At 38.6% G+C, this 17,169-nt stretch overlaps 1 protein-coding gene across 4 annotated transcripts in view; it reads right to left on the reverse strand.

Annotated features, from left to right (window-relative positions):
• NLK (nemo like kinase) overlaps positions 1 to 17,169 on the reverse strand; it is a 160,203-nt gene that overhangs the window by 22,100 nt on the left and 120,934 nt on the right. For all 4 annotated transcript variants that reach the window (XR_010152927.1, XR_008540396.2, XM_024350403.3 and 1 more), the window contains exons 6-7: positions 15,221 to 15,430; positions 11,395 to 11,496 (exon numbers count right to left, since the gene is read on the reverse strand). Coding sequence is in view for 2 of the 4 variants with exons in the window: in XM_024350403.3 (XP_024206171.1) it covers positions 11,395 to 11,496; positions 15,221 to 15,430 (312 nt within the window). In the remaining 2 variants the exon portion in view is untranslated. The remainder of the gene's footprint in view (positions 1 to 11,394; positions 11,497 to 15,220; positions 15,431 to 17,169) is intronic.

A 17,169-nucleotide genomic window follows, 5' to 3' on the forward strand; every position in this document is an offset into this window, starting at 1 on the left:
TAAATGGCATCATTGCTCCGTCTCTCACACAAGTAAATTACTTATCTCTAACATAAAAAAGGCAGAATTAAGGAAGGTGACAAAAAATGTTTAGAGACTCCTTTTCTTCCCATGCTTAATACAACCTTTAGCAGAGAATTTTTTCCTCAAGCTTTGAAAGTTCTAGACTTATGGCCAAATTATTATTGGCTTGACTTTCATACCACTTAAAAAAAAACAAAAAACTAATCTCTTAGTGGGGTAAATGATTTTCCTAATGGGTTTTAGACCTGGCGTCTACTTATAACCTTTCTGTGGTCAGAAAGTTTGGTAGGTCAAAGCATATGAAAATCAACTCAAATAACAATAAAGTCACAGGCTAAGGCTGGGTGCGGTGGCTTACGTTTGTAATCCCAGCACTTTGGGAGGCCGAGGCAGAAGGACTGCTTGAGCCTGTGAGTTTGAGATCAGCCTGGGAAACATTGTGAGATGCCATTGCTACAAAAAACTTAAAAATTAGCCCGGCATGGTGGTACATGCCAGTAGTCCCAGCTACTCAGGAGTCTGATGTGAGAGGATTGCTTGAACCTGGGAGGTTGAGGCTGTAGTAAGCTGTGCTTATGCCACTGCACTCTAGCCTGGGTGACAGAGTGAGATTCTAAAAACAAAAAAAAGTCAAAGCCTAGCCTAAAGAAAACCTAACTGTAGGAGTAATGACCCCTGACCTTCACTATGCTTTGGAAAGTAAAGAGGCTCAAGTGCCATAAACTGTATTTTATCTGGATCTGATCTCTTCCCATTAGCTCTAAGTGCTGCTGCTGCTTCTTTTTCTTAAAGAAATGGAGTCTTGCTATGTTGCCCAGGCAGGGCTCAAGCGATCCTCCCACCTCAGCCTCCCGAGTAGTTGAGACCAAAGGCACACGCCACTGTGCCCAGCTTCTCTAAATCCTTTTTACATCCTCTGTTTCTTCAGGGGTTCCCTATAAAACTTTGAATTTTTAGGATATAATCTCAGACTAGAGCAGCCTTTCATAGTTCCTGGGCTTCTTGTTTTATATAATGCCCAGCCTGCTTCACTATGATTATATTTGTGGGAAAAACTTAAAAGAGAGTTTAAAAAACATATGTGTTTCTCTCATTTGAAAAACAATTAAAAAAGCCATCTGTGAACCGTGTGGTATCTTTATCTGGTCCTGATCTCTTCTGCAGACACTGCTTCATCATACCACTTTAGGGTCAGGGCATTTACATTTTGTTACTACATCATTAATGGTCTACTAACAAGAGAACAGAGCTCCAAACAGGGGTGGGGTGGTGGGGGAAGGCAGTCTGGCTTATGTTTGGGAGAATTTGACCATCTCAGCAACACTACATTACTTTCAAGGCAAACTGGAAGGAAGTTTTACTTGCAAACTCTTAAATAAATTTCCTGTGGGTAGTCTGCCTTGTATTTTCTGGTTTGTCAGTAGATGAAAATTCAAAATATCACAGAAAGCTCCTGCCATTTCAGCACTGGAAGGCCAGAAACAGCAGCATGAACAGCAATATAAACAGGTCTCATGTGGGTCAAGCTCTCCACAACACCAGAAACAGGAGAAGCAGAACACTAAAAGGTTTCCTTGGACCTTGGTCATAGCCTCAGAATCCTGCTAGGACAACTATTAACATCAAGAATTTTATATATCTTCCTTCCAACAAAAGCCATGTAGGAAAATCCAAAAAACCAAACAAACAACAAACAAACAAACAAAAACAACACCAAGAAGATACCTCAGAATCATCAGGAGGTAATTATTCATTATATATAAGTTTTCTTCAGGATCAAAGAGTAATAGAGATAAGATTAGGTGAGGTTCTAGCTCTGTCTTGTCACTAATTAGATAAATCCAACATGTCTTAACCTTGGTATCTTTAAGTATAAAATGAGGGGGTTGGACCATCTGATTTCTGAAGTTTACTTTAGTTCTAAAATTGTATGTCTGTTTTTTGTTTGTTTGTTTTGAGACAGGGTCTTGCTCTGTCCCCCAGGCTGGAGCGCAATGGTGCGATCTCAGCTCACCGCAGCCTCCACCTACTAGGCTCAAGCGATCTTGCTACCTTGGCCTCCCAGGTAGTTGGGACTACAGACGTGCGCCACCACACCCAGCTAATTTTTGTATTTTTTTAGAGACACGGTTTCGTGACGTTGCCCAGGCTGATCTCAAAGTCCTGAGCTCAAGCCTTTGGCCCTCCTCGGCCTCCCAAAGTGCTGGGATTTGTACAGGTGTGAGCCACTGCACCCAGCCTTGTGTGAGTCTTGATAAGATTACTCTGGATAAAAAAGTTACATATATGCACAGAACCCATACAGTATATTTGGCATTCAAGTATCTGTAGACCAACTCGCTATTCCTTGGTAATAAAAAGAGAAGTATTTTTCTTTTCCTTTTTTTTTTTTTTTTTTTAAGAGACAGAGTCTTGCTCTATTGCCCAGGCTGAAGTGTAGTGGCACAATCACAGCTCACTGCAGCCTTGAACTCCCAGCCTCAAGTGATCCTCCTACCTGAGCCTTCTGAGTAGCTGGGACTACAGGCATGTGCCACCACGGCTGGCTTTTTTTTTTGTTTCTTTTTTGAGGCAAAGTCTTGCTCTGTCGCCCAGGCTGGAGTGCAGTGGTGTGATTGATCTCGGCTCACTGCAACCTCCACCTCCCAGGTTGAAGCGATTCTCCTGCCTCAGCCTCCAGAGTAGCTGGGATTACAGGCACCTGCCACACGCGTGGCTAATTTTTTTGTATTTTTAGTGGAGCGGGGTTTTGCCATGTTGCCCAGGCTGGTTTCGAACTCCCGAGCTCAGGCAATCTGCCTGCCTCGGACTCCCCAAGTGCTGGGATTACAGGTGTGAGCCACCGCACCCACCCTCACTAACTTTTTAAAAAATTTTTTTGTAGAGACAGGGTCTCCCTGTGTTGCCCAGGCTGATCTCAAACCCTTGGTCTCAAGTGATCCTCCCATCTTGGCCTCCCGAAGTGCTAGGATTACAAGTGTAAGCCACCATGCCCAGCCTAAGTATTTCTTGTTTAAAAATGTGTGAGTCTATAAAGCTCTGAAATTATCTGCATTAGTCAAAATAAGGAGAGGTGGAGAGTGATGGGGAAGAGGCTCTAACTTATAACTTAATTTGTATGTGTTTTACACAAGAATTTTTTTTATTGTGTAAAGTGAAGTAATTTGATATTCCTGAAAAATTTTTACTGTGAATAGCTGTCTTCTTTTTTACTAGCCTGTGCAGGTTGGCAGCCAAATTCCAGACAATTCGTACAATTGAATTGCCTCACCATAAACAGTTCTTTCCCTTCCACTCTCAAAGTGAAACTACTCAAACTATTTTTGTGGTGAAGATATGTCATAGCTTAGCAAAGGGAACACTGGAAGAAGTACTAGAAGACATGAGTTTGAATCCTACCTTGCCATTACTAGACTTAGGTAAGTCACTCAAGCTTTGGCTTTCTCATCTGTTAAACTGCACCAGTACACACACCCCTACCTCCTAACATCATTGCTACTCATTTAGCAACCACCCAATGTCAGGGCCTGGGTTAGTTATTGAAGTAATGAAAATGAAAAAGACTTCTCTGGTGGGCAAGGAAGACAGGCAAATAAGTAGTTCTATATGCCAGTGAATGAGGACAGAGAACAAATTAAAAGGCAGAATTTTTAAAGACAACTGGGTATGGAATGAGTGGCTGAAGAAAATAAAATGAGTGATGTTAAGGCTACCTGAAATTTTAAATTTCTCCCTCCATCAAATTTCACCTTTCTTTATAGAAGGACACCTCAACAAATACAATAAAAATAAAAGTATCATTTCAGCCTAGAACAGCCATATTACATACTTTCTCCTTTTCTGTGTCAGTTTATTCATGCCAATGGTTCTTCAGAAAGACAACGATTAAAATTTTAGTTTCTAGCATTGGCTCCACAGGAAAGACGAAGTGCTACAGATACTGCATTTCTAAGTTCACTTTCTTCCCACTAACTCACCAGCCATTAGGTTAAAACCATTTGGACCACGATATCAGCAACAAACAAGAAGTTTACATTTCTCTTAAGTGCAATAGAATCAATCTGAATAAGCAAAAAAAAAAAAAAAAAAAAAAGAATGCTTAGAAATATGCCCTAGAACTGGGCACGGTGGCTCATGCCTGTAATCATAACTCTTTGGGAGGCCAAGGTGGGAGAATTGCTTGAGCCCAGGAAGTTGAGACTAGGCAACTTAGAGAGATCCTGTCTCTTTGTTTGAGTCTCACTCTGTCACCCAGGCTAGAGTGCAGAGGCGCGATCTTGGCTCACTGCAACCTCTGCCTCCCAGGTTCAAGCAATTCTCCTGCCTCAGCCTCCCGAGTAGCTGGGATTACAGGTGTCTGCCACCATGCCTGGCTAACTTTCTTTGTATTTTTAGTAGAGACAGGCTTTCACCATGTTGGCCAGGCTGGTCTTGAATTCCTGACCTCAAGTGATTCGCCTGCCTTGGCCTCCCAAAGTGCTGGAATTACAGGCATGAGCCACCATTCCCAGCCGGGAGACCCTCTCTGTTAAAATAAAATAAAAAATAAAATAAAATAAAAAAGGCTAGGCAGGGTGGTATGTGCTTGTAGTCCCAGTTATTCGAGAGGCTGAGGTGGGAGGATTGCTTGAGCCTGGAAAGTTGAGGCTGCAGTGAGCTATGCACTCCAGTCTGGGTGACAGAGCGAGACCCTGTCTCAAAAGAAAAAAAAAATATGCCCTAAACATCTCATTTGGAAATATTTTTGCCAATTCTCCTAACATTCGCACATGTTAAATTTCCTCCTTTAAAATAAACTGCTCCATTTTCTGTTTGTTCTGCAAGTTTATAAGTAACTTAGCAATGTGGGAGTGAGTGGGTGCCAGTGCTGAATCATGAGGACAGGAAGGGGTATAAAGAGTTCTCTATTAATGACTATGATTAATTAAATGAAGCAAAGATGAGCTTCTGGACTTGGGTGAGTGGCCCTAAATGATATGCCAGAGTCATCATAAGCTAACTGCAGCATGCTGGTTGCTACAGCAGGGTCAGCTAGACTGTGCAAGTGTCCCGAGCAGACGTTCCTATTAGTTTTCATTCAACTACATGTAAGTTTTAGACCTTAGCTGGCAGTAAAGAAGATGTGATGATCAGTCAGTAACATTAAGTGAGCATGCACAGTGAGTACACAATAGTAAGCACTCTGGGGTGACATAAACCCCCACCTATAAAATAAGTTTGAACTGAATGAACTCTCTAAGATCCTTAGAGTCTGTTAAATATAAGATATGGTTCCTGTCAGGAGACAGGACTATCTTCACTTCGCAAAAATATTGTTATCTATTTCTGACACAATTAGGTGGGAACAAACTGAGGAAAACTGAAGACCTAAACCTAATTATAAGAGAAGAACAAGAGGACTAAGAGCTGACAATAGACTTTTCAATCCTATCAACAGGTCAGTTGAAGAACTATCTTCTTTAATAGATACGTGGGCTGTGGCAGCTATACTTCCCTTCATTCAAGATTTTGAGTTGTAGAAAAGAGATAATAAACTTGAAACATCACACAGTGTTTTATTCTGCCCAGCATTCCCTGACCTTTAGGGAACCACCCCCTTTCACTCCCAAACCAAGTGGTTTGATTAGGCTTGATTGCAATCTCCCAACTCCTAAGGATGGGCACCTGACCCAGGCCTGGCTAATCAAATGATACCCTTCCTGAGCACCATGACCAGCTCCAGGATGGACACATGGTCTGAAATAGGCAAGGGACAGACAATGGGATGGCTAACCCAATATATACCCTCAACCCTCTTTTCCTTATCTGACTTTATTATATAGAACAGAAAAGCTAAATACTCACTTTATTAGCCTGTTTTGCAGCTAGGAGGTCACATATGACACAGTTCTGGATGATGACATATGAGCAGGAGTTTGCTAAGCAGGCTTCTAGGAAAGCTTTTGCTTTCCCGATTAAGGGAACAGATACTGCTAATGCACCTTCTTTCCTCCATTTTCTTGCTTTGAATATCGATGTGATTTCTGGACAAGCTACAGTCATATGGTGACAAGTTACCATATAGTATGCAGGCAACATTCTAAAGATGGCAGGGCAGAAAATGAAAAAGCTGGATCCTTCACACAAGTAAGCTACTCTATCAGCTCCAGACTATGGAGGAAACCTCTTGATATGAGGAAAACGTGTATCTTATTTCTTAAACCACTATAATTTTCTACTACTTATAGCCAAACACATTCCTAATAAAAAGTCTTTCAAAGATTTTTTCTGGAGCTATTTAGGAAGCTCTTTCCAGAAGGATTGTTATGGTAATAGAATGTAGGCCTGGACTGCTGGCTCCATCTTTGCAAACACTTGGGGAAATCCTGTTTGAAAATGAAGGCAGAACACAGGAAAGCGGAGCAGAGGAGAGTCAGATTCCTGGCATGGAAGATCATCTCACAACCTGAATTCCAACAGGGCCTGAAGTCAGCTGTAGCTCAAGATTTTTCAGTTATGAGCCTTTAAGAGTTCCCTTTTTCGCTTAAGCCAGTTTAAACTAAGTTTCACTGGAAAGAGTCTTGACTAAACATGCCACATAGAAGCATTTATATTAACCAACTAACACAAATACATTAATTTGACACATTAATCTGTGACTTTAAGATGACAGTCAAATAGGTTCTCCTTCTGTATATGTATACAGTTGACCCTTGAACAACACAGGTTTGAATTGCATGGGTCCACTTATATGTGAATTTTTTTCAATAGAAATTATATTGAGTGTGCCTGCCTCTCCTTCCACCTCCTCCACCACTTTCGCCTCTGCCACCCCTCCTTTCTCTTCCTCCTCAGCCTACTCAATATGAAGACAATGAGGATGAAGACCTTTATGATGATCCACTTACAAACAGTCTATTTTATCTTCCTTATAATTTTTCTTAATAACATTTTATTTTCTCTGGCTTACTTTAAGAATACAGTATATAATACATATAAACATACAAAATGTGTTAATCGACTTATACGTGGATTTTCAACTGTAGGCAGGGGGTTAGGGGGGTGGAGTTGGCACCCCAGCCCCTGCATTGCTTAAGGGCCCATTGTATTTGTATGTTTTTAAAAGTCTCATATTCTATTTATACAAATGTATGTAAATAAATGAATATAAATATGTGAATATATATCCGGAAAGATATTCTCAAGTTAATCCAGACGAGACTGGGATTGGGGGTGGTAGTTGCAGATAACTAACTTGCTGTAAAATTTTTATTTTATTTTATATGTTCTCACAGATTACCTGCAGATATACAAATGAAATTTTAATAAGTCTGCTGTGAATATGTAAGTGCCAGGCAGTGTATACTAGCTAAGAACATAGATTTTAGAGTTAAAGAAACCTAATTTTAACATCTGGCTTATGACATTAGGCATGTTATTTAACTTCTGTAGGCATGTTATTTAACTTCTGTTAATCTTCCATTTCCCATCTGTAAAAAGGAATAGTAATGGTACATTATAGTGTTATTGTGAGAATTTAATGAGCTAGTATATAAGAAGTGTTCAGTACATAGCAAAGTTCTAATTATTGTTAGAAATTATGAACAAAAATGATAATTTATGTCTAACTTTGAGTAATTATTTAAATGAAAACTACTTGAAAGAAGCTTAGTTTTTCTCAGTCCAAACTCAAAAACTTGTATTGAATTTTTAGAAGTATTCTTCATGAGTTTAAACACCATCAATCTAATATTCCTATATTAAGTAATTTAAAATAAATACAGTGAGATAGAACTTGCCCCAGTTAGACCCCCAAATGAAGACCTCCCAATTGGCCTAAGCAGCATCACTGAGGATTACTAGGAGTCTTTTCTAAAAGCCAGAGGCTCCTTCTGTGTGCACACATTTTTATTTCATGTAAAGTGTTATATAGTTCACTGTATTGTTTGTAAGCTTAAAAGAAATTCACCCCAAATTTTTCTATGGATTTTCGTAAAGATCCTTTATGTTAAGGCATAAAAAAACTGAAGCTTATCAAATGCCTTTTCTGCATCAATTGAGATAAACATGATTCTTCTCGCTTAAGGTGTTAAAAATATTAATAGATTTTTCTGTCATAAAATACTAATAGATTTTCTGTAGGTGAACCACCCTTGCATTACTGGGATAAACCCCACTTGATCACAATGTATAATTTTTAGAAGTCACAAGCTTTATCTGCTATTTTAGAGTCATAACTTTAATGGTTAATATTTATTAAATGTTTAGTATGTGCCAGGCACTATTCTATGTTCTCCTTACATGCATTAGCTCTTTTCTCACTGTAACAATTTAATGAGGTAAAACCATTTTTAATCACCATTTTACAGATGAATGAACTGATAGACACAGAGGTTAAATAATCTGCCTAAGTCACAAAGGGAGGTACTAGTAAAGCCAGGATTCATACTCAAATCTGTCTGAAAACCGTATTGTACAACTCCCAGTTCACCATTCAAAACACGTGCAACATGGTGAAACTGAGATTGACACTACACTCTTTTTTTTTTTTTTTTGAGACGAAGTCTTGCTGTGTCGCCCAGGCTGGAGTGCAGTGGCGTGATCTCGGCTCACTGCAAGCTCTGCCTCCTGGGTTCATGCCATTCTCCTGCCGCCTCCCGAGTAGCTGGGACTACAGGCGCCTGCCACCACACCTGGCTAAATTTTTTTTTTTTTTTGTATTTTTTTAGTAGAGACGGGGTTTCACCATGTTAGCCAGGATGATCTCGATCTCCTGACCTCGTGATCCGCCTGCCTCCGCCTCCCAAAGTGCTGGGATTACAGGCGTGAGCCGCCGCGCCCGGCTGACACTACACTCTTAATCACTACAGTCCAGAGGTTATAAATTGAGTACATAACCTGTGCAGAGCACTAAGCTAAACCCTATACGTTTTGCAGAAAAGTCATGATGTACCAAAACATAAGCTATATTGTATATTCCAAAGACCAAATTAATCTTTTAAAGTAAAAAAAAAAAAAAAAATCCAGGTGGCTACATACCAAATATAATCGTGTGTAGGTGTCTTCCAACCTCAGCTGTAAATAGCTATAACATGAATGGCGATACCTTCAAGCAGCTGCTAATAGGCCAACAAGAGGCACACAGGATATGCATCATGTGGTTGGTGAGTGGGCAGGGAGTGGGAAGTGAAAAGGTAGAATCTGATTGGTGGCTTAAGTAAAGAGCTTCAAGAACCTGTTGACATCTCATGAGAGTAGCGATGATAAAGATCAACTAGCAAACATAGATCAAAAACTGAATTTCCATACTGGAGGAAAAGTGGAAGCAGGCAATATGCTAGGTTTATTTACATTCAATTATGTATTGTTGGTATAACTTTATACACATCTAGCTGGATTAGTGCTAAAAGACCATGAACATCTGCCTAAGGAGACCACTTCAAGCAGTGGATAAAAGCCGTTTAAAGACTTTAAAATCTCTGCAAAGTGCATCTAGCTATTAAGCGGAAATGGCCTCCTAACTAGTTTTCACTCCACCAGTCTTCTCTTCAAAATCAAAATATGCCGACACCAAGACTGGAAAGGGCTGCCCCTAACTTTTACCACAGTGCTCCCTTAAGGTCATCACTAAACTCAGTGATAAGCAAAGGGATTACTGTTAAGAGGCCAATTAATAGCAAAATATATAAGAAATGATTTGTTTAGACATCTCAACCTATTTAACTAGTTAAATAATAGTGGAACTTTGGATTTTCCTTTCCTCTTCTTTTGCTTTACAAAATAATATATTTACCCTTTTTTATTTCATGGAAAGTCTTAGGTTTTTACAACTAACAGATTTTTAAAATTTTCACAGAAAAAGTACTCAATTGCCAGGAATGCTCAGAGCAGTGCACAGTGACTTTTGGTGCAGTAGGTTACATTTTCCAGCCGTTCTATCTAGACAGCAGACAGGAAACTCCTCAGGAAACCTTGTTCTTCAGGCTGCTGTTTAGCAACTCTTTGACACAGATGATTAATTAACTAGCAACCATTAACAACAGTTAAAACTCCTCTAGAGACAGAAGGGTAGCATAAGGGTGTCTGATCTTCTTCACTCTTCATTATTGTTTACCTTGAACCAGGCAAGATTTACTAATTAATGAAGTCAGTGAAAGAGGACAATTATTTTGCTACTTCTAAGGACACATTTACCAAGAGGCATTAGTAAATTAGTTTTATGTTCCTGATGCTGGCCAATAAATGGAACATAATAGATCTTGTTAGTTCCTTCTATAATATAGAACTTTCCTCTAGGTTAAGACTTACTGTGCTCTTCTCAAGGTGTTAGGGCCTCATATTATTTTACAGTTCTAAACCAAATGCAACAGAAACATGTAACCATCAGAGGGCTATTTAACATACAAGCATACATCTCTATTTACTAGCCTGGGCTGGTTTTAGAAGAGAACACACTTTACACCTCATTGCCCTTTATGCCTGTGACAACAAAAGCTCTGGAGTCACACTAGAATTACAAAGAGAGAACCGCAAAGGGAAGGTGAGGTCTTCCCTTTGCCACCTTCCCTTTGCAAATGTCTGGCTGACAGTTTGAGAGGAGGAGTGTCAAATTCACTCTGTCATTTGGTACCATCAATCAGATAATCTAAATGTCCAATTCAAAAGAAACCAAAACTCAGGAAAATTTGTTGCTGGGTCATCCTGTTCAAGTCTTATCTGTTCTGTTTTAATTTGTTGCTCCTAGGAAAAGTATTCCCCTTATTCACTCTTCACATCATTAAGCTGTTCTGTCCAAAGGAGATAAGGAAGTGCTTGTAAAAACTGTTGCTAAATCAACAGGTGGAGATAAAAAACCATTTTGTCTTTCTCAGCAGTGACTTGGCTAGTTGCAAGTAATACTGATGAGTGCAAATCTGGCAATCTATCTTCATACTTCTTTTCTAACAACGTTCACATCTGATTCTGTGTTAGTGGCAAGAGTGCAATAGCAACAGCTTCACATTCCTGGCTGGAATAAGAAATACGAGGTATTTTGGCTCAGTATTTGGAAAGGACATCTTGATATACATGTAGTAGGTTATGGCATTGAGGTCAAAGCTCCATCTCCAGTAATTTTTCCCATAGACACCAATAAATCAGGACACACAAAGCCAAGGGTCATCTATTAGCAAAGGAGCTACACAAACACGCACTTTCTCCTACGGCATTAGGAACGAGATTTTATTCAGTTTGACAAATATTGAACATTTTCTTACTTAGGACCTTGATGTTAAAAAAAAAAAATCCTACAGATAATACATTTGCTTAAAAATCCTTAATAGATTACTCTATTGGAAGGGAAATCTTGCCCAAACAGATGGTTACCAGAAAAAGATTCCCCCCTCCTCTCACCTGTTTATGAGGACCCCTGAGTATATGTGCCTTAGCGCCTTCACAAGCTGTCCTCATTGCTTCCAGTGATGGTGTGCCCAACAGATCCGTGATCAAATCCAACTACAAGGAAATAAAATACAGATAGATAGTAATCTCATGGAAATAACTTTTCATTACTCTTAAATCATAGCCTTAGAGAAGTGGACCAAATCTGGGGGAAAAAACCTTAAGACAAGCTCTAGATTAACTGACAGGAGCCCCTACTTTCACTTTCTGGCCTATTAAAAAAGATTTCTAGGAATTTATAATAAATAAATTCCTCATGTAAAGGAATTTAAATAAATTCCTCATGTAAAGGAATTTAAATAAATTCCTCATGTAAAGGAATTTAAATAAATTCCTCATGTAAAGGAATTTAAATAAATTCCTCATGTAAAGGAATTTAAATAAATTCCTCATGTAAAGGAATTTAAATAAATTCCTCATGTAAAGGAATTTAAATAAATTCCTGTTATTATTCCTATTTATTATTTAAAAGTTCCTATCTATCCTATTCCTATTTATCATATTATTTATTATATATAGGATTATCCTATATATCCCATTCCTATTTATCCTATTTCTATTTATCCTATTCCTATTTATCCTATTATTTAGTTCCTATTTATCCTATTATTTAAAAGTTCCTACTTATTTATTTAAAAGTTCCTATTTATATGATAGAAATATAGAAAATATGTTTTGATAAGCATGACATTCTAAGGCTATAGCAATTTGGGAGTCTGCATGTCTGTCCTGTTTTCTTGATACCATAGCATCTAAGATCTTTGCAAAGTTGAACTCCTCTTCTGTTGATGCCTAATGACTATTCTTTCCAAACAGTTAATGAATGGATTCTGATGCTTCAAATGGATTCAGGCTCACCAAGGTGCTAATCCACAAATCAGACACCTGTGATTTAATACTGAAAATATTCACACCTGAAATGAAAGCTAAGCTCTCCATGCTGGGGCCAGTACACATCCTTTACATTCTAGTCATGCTAGAAATCTCTTACACTGGCAGAAAACTGTGACACTTAGAAAAATATGACACCACATAAGACCACATTTAGCTAGCTGGACACAATAAAAGAGACCAATAAAACAGTCTTCTTGCAAACAAGTCTTTGGGTAGCAAACTATCTTACCAATTTTCTGTAGTGTCACAATTGTTCTAACTTCATAACCTAATTAGCAATAACATTTCATTTGGATCCTTCCAGGATGGGAAATTCTTACCTAGAGAACACTTCTTTTCCTGGTTCTGGGCTTGCCGAATATAAAGCACTATTTTCTGCACTTATCTAAACCATGGGGTAGCCATCAGCATCAACACCCTACAGGTTAATGGAGATACTTGAGAAGCTTGCTTTCCACAGAAATAAAGATCTCTATACAAAGCTTTTTGGGAAAAGTGTGTAGGTGATACTTTTGGATCTCTAACAACCACACTAAAGGCAGAAGGAAATGACTAGCTTATAAAAACAAACTGAAACATTCAGAAAGTTGTCTAAAACGGGTCAGATCCATACATGAGAAACACTTTTATGATGTCTGCTAGTACCAGGGTAATTAAATCTCAAAGATACAGAGAAAATACAACAGGAAATAATGACTTCCATTAGAAGTTAGAGCCTTTTCCTATTTTAGATCTTCATTTCTCACCCCAACACACACCAACAATTAGACAGACATGAATTCTCCTGCAGTGGCTATGTCAGACTGCCAAACTGAAGATCTATGTATTTCTCTAGCAAAGGGATATCTGAACTCCAGTCCAGTTGCTTCACACTTTCCCTCACATATTTTTTGCAGCAGCAATTCAAGATTCTTGTTCCATATATAGGATTTGAATACTTCCTTATTATTTTTTACTTAAGCTTTTCTGTATGCAAGGTAGTAGTCACATCCATTTTATGACAGCTTATGTCCAGATATGATAGTCTTACAGGTTAAGTCTGTTAAACTTTACTTTCTGAAGAAATTGAAAAGTGAATATTGTCAAAAGTACCCAACATTAGATTAAGTATTATATGTACATAATTTTTTTAACACCAGAATCAATTTTTAAGATGTAAACTTTAAAAAAGACAGTTCAAACGTATAGCATAGAAAAAATTAAATGTTGATAAAAGCAGATATAGTTTCTAACATATTAGGTAAAAATTCTTTGTAGAAAAAGCATAAAAGAAATAATTCTGTCTGGTCAAGTGCATTAATTATTTACAAAGACACAGTAGTCAGTGTGATCTTTTAAAATGTCATCAATCAAATCTTAGTATTCCTTTGGTCAAAACCTTCATTTAAGTTTTCTATCACACTTAGAATAAAATCTTAAGGCTTTATCATGTCACCATGGCCAGGTTCTTTCTCACTTTCTGACCTCATTTCCTACAGCGTCTTCCATCACATACCTTCCCTCCAACATGCCATGCTTGTTCCTGCCTCAGGGGCTTTGTTATGGTGGTTGTCCCTCTTCTTGGAACACTTCTCCAGCATCTTACTGCCTTATTTTATGTGGGTGAAATGTTATATCCTCAGAGAATCCTTTAGTGCCTGCTCTGCTTTGCCACCATTGTCTGTCCCTAACCTGGCTACATTTTTCTTTATGGAACTTCCATTACTTGGAATCATATTTATTTGCATATTTATTTTTGTCTCATGTAAAAGTTTCACAAAGGTTAAGAACAATGCCGTCTTATTTACTGCTGTATCCCTAGAGTCCTGGCACACTACCACCATCGTAATTGCAAACATTTACAGAGTGCTTACTATGTGCCAGGCCCCATTTTCAGCTTTCCTACTTCATTGTACAACAATCCTCAGAACAGGTTTAGGGGCCAAAAAAAAAAAAAAAAGAAGAAGAAGCAAAAAAAAAGGAACAGAGAGGTTAAGTAACTTACCCAAGATTTAACATAAGTGGTGCAGCTAGGATTTGAACCCACCAATCTGATTTCACAGCCTGAGCTCATAGTTACTACATTATTTTCATGCAAGCAAATTAATAAAAAATACCCAGTAATTATGTCAATATGTGTATTAGTGAATAATTAGCTTTAAAGACAATTCAAGTAACATGAATGGCTTCTAAAGGATTCTCTGAGGAAATTATATTTTAATCATCTCCTGATGTTCTCTGCCATATTTAGATATTTTAGTCCAATAATAAAGGTTAGAAATTTTCCTAAATGTTCAGATTTCAAGAAATCAACACACTAAAAATTTATATTCTAAGCACAAAGTGTAAGTACATTAAGTCACCAATACATTTTCAAGTCAGAGCCATTCACTTAGAAGGAAGAGAGGCCTTCTAACAACTGAAGACCTCAGGTGGATCACCTGAGGTCAGGAGTTCGAGACTAGCCTGGCCAATACAGCAAAACCCTGTCTCTACTAAAAATACAAAAACTAGCCAGGTGTGGTGGAGCGTGCCTGTAATCCCAGCTACTTGGGAGGCTGAGGCAGTAGAATCGCTTGAACCTGGCAGGTGGAGGTTGCAGTGAGCCAAGATGGCACCATTGCACTCCAGCCTGGGCAACAAGAGCAAAACTCCGTCTCAAAAAATAATAATAATAATAAATAAATACATAAATAAACTCAATACTCCCTCTAAAGGCTCATAAGTTACAAAATAAATCTCTTTGTAATCTTCAACTTTATAACTTTCTGAATTTTAAGTGAACCTGAATTTCCTAAAAGCAAATTAGACAGTATAATGAATAAGCCCAAGACACATGTGCAAGATGGATTTTCCTTCAAATCTGCAATAGAATTGAAACTAAAGCCTTAAATTGAAATCATACCTGCTGAATGGGACTCTGTGCCTGAAACAATATTCTTCGTCCTAGTAGTTCTGCAAAGATACATCCCACAGACCAGATGTCAATAGCATTGCTGTAATGACGGCTGCCCATCAGGATTTCTGGAGCCCGATAATACTGAGTAACAACTTCCTGAGTCATATGACGGGATTCATCTAATTCTTCCACTCTGGCCAATCCAAAATCACAAATCTAGATAGAAAAGGCAATCAAAACATTGTCAAGCAAATACAAATGAAAGAGTAAAACAAAACATCAAAATTTTGATAGGGCACTGAACTTTGAAACTTTTTTTTTTTTTTTTTTTGAGATGGAGTCTCACTCTGTCACCCAGGCTGGAGTGCAGTGGCGCAATCTCAGCTCACTGCAACCTCTGCTTCCTGGGTTCAAGGGATTCTTCTGCCTCAGCCTCCCGAATAGCTGGGACTACAGGTGCCTACCACCACGCCTGGCTAATTTTTTTTTTTTTTTTTGTATTATTTAGTAGAGAAGGGGTTTCACCATCTTGGCCAGGCTGGTCTCAAACTCCTGACCTCAGGTGATCCATCTGCCTTGGCCTCCCAAAGTGCTGGGATTACAGGTGTGAGCCACTGCGCCCGGCCACTCTGGAACATTTTTAATGATATAGGTATAGTATATTTATGTCAATATACAATCTGGTTTTATTTGGTTAAGAGAGGAAAAAAGTCTCAAACTTACATCATTTTCTTAAAAATATTCTTCTCATCTTTATCAATAAAAACATGTCTGTTTTCAGTTGATAATCAAAGCAAAAAAAACTAGGTGAACGTAAACGACTTTATTTATTTTTTTAGACAGGGTCTCACTCTGTCTCCCTGGCTGGAGTGCAGTGGCGTGATCGATCTGAGGCTCCTCTCACCTCAGTCTCCTGAGTAGCTGGGACTACAGGCATGTGCTACCACACCTGGCTAATTTTTGTGGGTTTTTTTTTTTTTTTGGTAGGGATGAGGTTTTGCCATGTTGCCCAGGCTGGTCTTGAACTCCTGGGTTCAAGCAATCTGCTTGCCTTGGCCTCCCAAAGTGCTGGGATAACAGGCGTGAGCTACTGCACCTGGCCAAATGCATACTTGTAGGTTTGATTTAGAGACCAACTGTTGGCCAGGCACAGTGGCTCATGCCCGTAATCCCAGGGATTAAGAGGACTGCTTGAGAGATCAGGAGTTTAAGACCAGGCTGGACAACATAACAAGATCTCAACTCTACAAACAATTAAAAAAAAAAAAAAAGCTGGGCGTGGTGGTGTGCACCTGTAGTCCCGGCTACTCTGGAGGCTGAGGTGGGAGGACTGCTTGAGCCCAGGAGTTTGAGGCTACAGTGAGCTATTACTGTGCCACTGCACTCCAGCCTGGGAGACAGAGTGAGATTGAGACCCTATCTTTAAAAAAAATTTAAAAACCCCCACAAAACCAACTACTTTCAAGACTAGTTTATAGAGGAAGATATCATAAGATAAAGGGGTGTATCTTGAAGGTCTCCTTAGCTGAGACTGTGTCTGTCGTCTTTATGAAATATATATGAATTTCTTTAAAGCAATGGGTTTCAAACTGACTCCAGTTGAATCTAGTTCTGACTTTAGGCATTCCATGAATATTATATCCAAACTTCACATGTACCTATCTATTTAAAATACAAATTCATACTCAAATGTATAAATATGTTAAAATGCAGTATATGGTAGAATACTAATGCTATGGGGTTCATTCATTTCTTCATGCCATAAATATTTCAGTTAGTACTTGTTATATTACAGACTGTATGTTAGAATCTGGAGATACAGCAATAAATAATAAAGACAGGTTAACTTCTATACAAACTTAGAAATAAATCTTTTCTTGCTATTTCTGCTCAACTGAAAAGTATGCTGAGGGTTACAAGGTGAGCTATTAATAAACAGCAGCCGTGCCACCACC

This window comes from Pan troglodytes, chromosome 19 (assembly GCF_028858775.2).
Source record: "Pan troglodytes isolate AG18354 chromosome 19, NHGRI_mPanTro3-v2.0_pri, whole genome shotgun sequence".
Classification (NCBI taxonomy): domain Eukaryota; kingdom Metazoa; phylum Chordata; class Mammalia; order Primates; family Hominidae; genus Pan; species Pan troglodytes.